General features: G+C 34.8%; 1 protein-coding gene across 2 annotated transcripts; it reads right to left on the minus strand.

Moving 5' to 3' along the window:
- Window positions 1-602: 602 nt before the first annotated feature.
- On the minus strand, window positions 603-4,873 carry LOC121384634 (testis-specific gene A8 protein-like). 2 transcript variants are annotated; one of them, XM_041515104.1, is made up of 4 exons: window positions 4,722-4,873; window positions 1,399-1,642; window positions 1,097-1,320; window positions 603-719 (listed from the first exon to the last, which is right to left on the minus strand). In XM_041515104.1, the coding sequence occupies exons 2-4, from the start codon at window positions 1,507-1,509 to the stop codon at window positions 707-709; spliced, it is 348 nt and encodes a 115-aa protein (XP_041371038.1). In that variant the 5' UTR covers window positions 1,510-1,642; window positions 4,722-4,873; the 3' UTR covers window positions 603-706. The 2 variants fall into 2 exon arrangements, with proteins under 2 accessions (XP_041371038.1, XP_041371037.1); XM_041515103.1 differs by having other exon boundaries at window positions 1,097-1,263; window positions 1,342-1,642.
- Between the last annotated feature and the right edge of the window lie 1,294 nt (window positions 4,874-6,167).

The raw sequence follows: 6,167 nt of genomic DNA on the forward strand, positions 1-6,167 counted from the left end.
TTACGTCGTAGGATCGAACCACTTAAGTGGACTCATTATCTGGTGTATCAAAGGCTATGATATGTTCTGTCCTATCTGTGGGAAAGTGCATATATAAAATCCCCTGCCGTTAGTGGGACAATGTAGCAGGTTACCTTTAAGACTACAGGTCAAAACTCTAAATATTTGACATCATCTAATAGCCGACGTTTAATAAACCCGTGTTCATTATAACCTTTACCTTTAAAAGACCTAGTCAGCTGAGATGTATAGCCATTAAAACAAGTAAAACAAATAGGCCATGTGCATAGGTCTCAGTGTTAAAGTGGTTCAGCCACAATTAAGAAAATCCAGAATTTGTTGGTTCATCGAGGAGTTATAAACCTACTATACCAATGTCTTTCTCAGTGACAATACAGAAAGCTGAGATATCTGCCAAATGGACGTGTTATAATTTCCAAACAGCATACATTGAGTGGTCATTTCTCTAGCGACAGATTTGGGTTCAGATATCACAGACAGTTTTGTGTAAACGTCTCTTCATTTGTATCTATAGCTTAGAATACAGTAGTTTGGGATCTGCCTTAATGATAAATCATTGTAAAAACAAAAGAACATAATTGTTTAAAATGCTAATGTTTATTTCAAACTGTGGTAACAGAACTCAGATTAACACACAGTCATGTTTCTAGTGTCCAGGTCAGTCCAAATTATCCGTTTAGCGTCGTCACAACTTAGATCTGAAATGAGAGATCAAAATAACAAAATTATAAAACCAAATGGGTTTTTTTTTTCTTTTAGTAAAGTATTCTTCCATTTTAACAATTCAATTAGAGTAAATGATGAAAACATGTTTTAATCTTCAAAAATATAACATAAAAATTTGTGTTTTGTAAAATATGTTTAAACAAGAAATATATATTATTAACAGATTTACGACAGTTAGGCAAATACTGCCGCTCTAAAACCAGCGATGGTAGCATAGTTGTCACGCCATCAGAGAGAGAGAGAGAGAGAGAGAGAGAGAGAGAGAGAGAGAGAGAGAGAGAGAGAGAGAGAGAGAGAGAGAGAGAGAGAGAGAGAGAGAGAGAGAGAGAGATGAAGTTTAATAGTTTACCTAGTGGTATCCGTATGAAGAACCTCCCCAGCCTCCGGAGCCGCCCCAGCCTCCGGATCCGCCTCCGGAGCCGCCCCAGCCTCCGGATCCGCCTCCGGAGCCGCCTCCGCCTCCGGAGCCGCCCCAGCCTCCGAATCCGCCTCCGCCACCTTGACCGCCGCCGTAGCCTCCGCCGTAGCCTCCACCATAGCCTCCGCCATAGCCGCCATAGCCTCCACCATAGCCTCCGCCATAGCCGCCGTAGCCTCCGCCGTAGCCTCCACCATAGCCTCCGCCATAGCCGCCATAGCCTCCACCATAGCCTCCGCCATAGCCTCCAAAATAGCCTCCGCCAATGCCGCCAAAGCCGCCAAAGCCGCCAAAGCCGCCGCCAAAGCCTCCGCCCTAGCCGCCATAGCCGCCATAACCTCCATATCTAAATCCAACGACAACGGGTTTGACGTTTTTGAAGACACATGGGTTTCACGATTGGCACCATTTTCTTTGAGGCGGCCGCCAGATACAGACACGCCAAAGCGAGGATTATGACTTTCATCATCTTGATGGCTAGAATGCAAATAATTATTAGTAGACATGGTTACCCTATAACTGGATATAGGCATGTTAATACAGTTCACGAAATTAATTACACAAAATTAATTACTTCATCACTATGGGTTGGCCATTTGGGCCCCCGCTTAAATTCGCGCCTGATAAATCACTAACGCATTCAGGCTACTTTTGAAAGTTCTTTATGGCCAGCGAGCTTTTCTGCTCATCTGTACACAACATACAAATACAAATACAGGAGAAACAGGCTCTGATAAAAACAAAAAGTAAACATGCAATACAAGAAACATATTTAACTCTACTAGCGGAAAACAAAATGAGTTTTATAAACTTCATTTCTTAATTTGGCTACCTTAAATAACTATTTTCCAAAATTACATAGTGGTTCTACATTTTCAACATTATATAATTACAATAACTTGAAATATGATGAGTACTTCCAATAGTAAGGCTTAATGTATTTTTCTCTTAAATCATGCTATATAGAAACTTTTTAAATAAAATGAAACTCGTCTTCCACATCATTTAAACTGGAAACATAAGTATCTATCATATTGCACAATATGACTATTTATTATATGCATAGCAATGAAATATAGAGATCTACAAAAACCATAAAAGTGATATTCCGCGAAAAGTCATATTTTCACTGTATTTTAGCAAAAGGTGAAAATATAGAAATCATACTTGTTTTTGTGAACATTAATGAATCAGTTATCTCCCTTGTAAATTATTACGAGTTTAAGTTTGATGATTACCAATGCATCTGGTCGTATTTGAAAAATAAAAAAAAGTAATTTAAACCATTGTATCTATAAAAATGGATATGAAATGCAATTACGATAAGATATCTAAACCTGATTGAATGCGAAGCTAAATAATGATAACACAATGTCCTGTCGTTGAGTGTAAGTTTTTAAACTTGGCGTTCAAATAGGTTTGTTTTTGTTGGGGTTTGCGGAGGATTATTTTGTCAGGGTTGTTTGCACAGCAGTATTATTAAGTAATTATTAATTAAATAAAAATACGTTTTTATTCGTATTGCTTTAAAACATAACATGGTCAAGTAAATTTTAAATAAACGTTCAAACAGAACAAATATATCATGGCGTTACGTGTTTTCCATAGGATCAGCGAAAGACATCAACAAAAAAGCGAAAGATATTTTCAAAAACTAGAAAAGATGTATATAATAAATAGATCATTTCATGGTGCTTTTTAATACGATTTTTAGGTCAACGAATAGTGTGGGAAAAACATATTTTCACGAATTGCGAAGCAATGAGTTCAAATATGATTTTCAGATATCACGAGTTGACATACAAATCGTATTAAAAACAACCTGAAATAGTCTCTATATCTACCAGTTTCAATTGATAATATATGAGGTGACCATCTACATTTTGAAAAATAATTTCTATAAAGTATTGGAAGTGGTATCCGTAAATAGAATGACAGATTCAATATATCTGTAAAATATTTATACATAGTGCATCTTGGTGATATAATAATTTCACTACTAATATATTGCATACCTTCATTTAAACTTATGTTTGATTACAGGTAAATGTGATATATGTAGATCTTGACTGAACTAATAGTCACCAAAGCTTAAATTAATCAATTTCTTGTTAACATGATGTGCCCAATTTTGCTTTTTATAATTTTCAACTCTTATCATATAAACATTCATAACAATTTTAATATACAATTTGAAGACATTAATAATTTACTGTTTACACCAATATTTCATCATTTTATATATCCAAAGGTATCTTAATTAATAACGACCAAGTTCTGCATAAATCATTACATTACAATTTCTTAACGTCCAATAGTTTGGGGGGTTGTTGTTATTGCAAACGTCAAAATTAATACGTTCAATTACAACCTTTATGTGAACCCATACTTCAGATTCATACCACAAAATACAACCAATATAACAATCAAGCGATAACAACATTGTTTCTGGATTAAAACAAAAACGTTTAACACTACGACTCAACACAAACATAGCTTCCCTTCCTTTCTAAGACAATAATATTTCAGTAAATTTAGATTTAGTGTTATAGTGAAATAAAATGCCTAGATATGCTTATATGTCATTGAAAATATCTGTACATGTTCCATCATAAAACCTTTTGCTTTGTCTTTTATTTTCCCAGCATTACTAAAAACAACAATGTATGTCGTGTCATTATTTAGATGTAAATTCTATTTCCTACAATAGTCTCACAGAGTGACTAACTGATATTGCAATGTATCAATATATTCTTTATAAATTACAAGATCATCTGAATACGTTAATAAAAATAAATTTAAGATCATCTTTTTCACTTAATATTATGCTGCATAAAATATTATCTTGGTTTTGATACTATAGCAAAAACAAGGATTAAAAGTTACAATTTGGTTTGATTAACGACACCACTAGACAGCAATAATTTATTAATCATCGGCTATTGGATAGTTTTGACACACAATATTTAGAAGAAACCTGATATACTAGTATTTGTTCCAATTTCATAAAATAGAATGGGTAAAAACCAATCAGAGAACGGGTCTACGAAGGGGTTTCGAACCTAAGACCACAGCATCTCAGTCGAGCGATCTACTGACTGATCACGCTCCTTAAACAGGAGTAAGATATAAATTAGCATCTGATGCAAAATTGTCTCGACATTTCGAAAATGAAAAAAAGTCCCCTTCTTTTGCAACTCTGAGTGAAACGTAAAAACGTCTCTGAGTGGGAATGGTATCGAATGCGAACCCAATACCGACCACCATTACATGACTTTAGCAATTGAGGGTCTGCGTGTCGTAGTTCGAGGTATGACACCAGCTAATCTACTCGGAGCAAGTTCAGCTCTAGCTATGATTGGTTGTAAACTGTGAACGTCTTTATTTGGTGAAAATACAATTAAGTATTCAAAACAATCTTTTATACTTAATTAATAGTGCAGAGCTGATATGCGACACCAAATCACTTTAAAAAAGAAAGAAACTAATATGTAAACAAATTCTTCAGAATGTTTGGATGAAATATATTTTAAAGCAATAAATGTAATTTACTTACCTTGGTCGACACGACTGCAGCTAAGACGTGAGTAGGAGGAATTCTGAGCCGATTTTTATAGGAAACATTTGATAACTTTGATGGATTCATTTTCCATTATTAATTTTAATTTTGACATTGCCCAATTATCTAATTACCGACCATATCCCTACCCCCTGGTTTTTATTTGTTATCTTTAGGCATTTTATGGCTAATAAATAAATTGTTCAAAAAGCAAGATGTCACTAATTTCTATTTTCGTATGATTAATTGTTTATTTGATCGATTAAAATTATTATTTTTTGCATATATGCTCGTGCGTGCAAAAACATGCAGCTAGAGGCATTGTTAATTTTGCCGACACGCCTGTTATCAAAGAGTTACTGAATGCGATTACATCCAGAGCTAGCTATTCGTAAAATGGCTACCACAACAAATTAGCGCCAGACAAAATGGCCAGTACTTACAAACATGGAGAAATAATATATCCGAGTCATCGGAGGTAAAACTTAAGAACATTACTATTATTTCTGAAACATTATAGGCTGTTAGGCTTATTATAAAAGTCAGGACTTCTAACCTGTTGAAACAGGACCTTCGAATAACGTTCTAGTGTTAGATAGACTATGTACTAATTTCAATCAAATCGATATAGAAGGCGAACTTCATTATTTATTTATTTGTACATTTTTCCATAATAGCCAGAGAGAGAGTGAATGAGTGAATGTTAAAGCGATAACGCAACACAAACTAAACATATCGAATATTGGGTGTCCAACAAATAGGTTATGTTTACATTAATGAGCTTTATTTCCATATACTTTTAAAAACAATTGTAAAAGTATACAAACCCAGAGGATTTATGAGAGAAATTGTCTGCCTTTGACTTTGAGTATTTTAACATGCCCCTATACCACTAAGGTTTCAGGCATGCCCATCCCGGTGTAAAAGGAACGCAGGTAAAAGTATATAAACCCACAGTGCAAAGAGCAATGCAAGGTACAATTAAATAGAAAATTCAAGGTTCCTAGGAACAGTAGATCCTATTGGACCTCCATAGTTTAAGAACCATAGTCCTACCCGGACTTTCATACCTGGTTTATTTTTAAGTGGGGTTTTTTTTCCTAGGACTTGTATTCCTACCGGACTTAAATTCCTTCTACAGTAGTGACAAAAATACTAGTCCGGCAAATTAGATGTCCGTTTGTTATACTCTGCAAGTTGCACGAGCTGCCAGAAAGACACGAGAAAAAAATGAGGCTTTGGCAGCCTTCTTTCGTAGTGTGATGGATAAGTGTACGATTCTATTAATATTATTGTGGGTTCAATTCTCCATGTCAAATGATTTTTTTTTTAAGTTTGAGTATCAACTTAATTATTATTTTACGTCATAGACTTGTGGATTAGACATGTGAATGAATGTTTGTAATCGTCTTACATTTATGTTAGCATATTGAAGTAGGACGA

The sequence above is a fragment of the Gigantopelta aegis genome, chromosome 10, assembly GCF_016097555.1.
Source record: "Gigantopelta aegis isolate Gae_Host chromosome 10, Gae_host_genome, whole genome shotgun sequence".
NCBI lineage: Eukaryota > Metazoa > Mollusca > Gastropoda > Neomphalida > Peltospiridae > Gigantopelta > Gigantopelta aegis.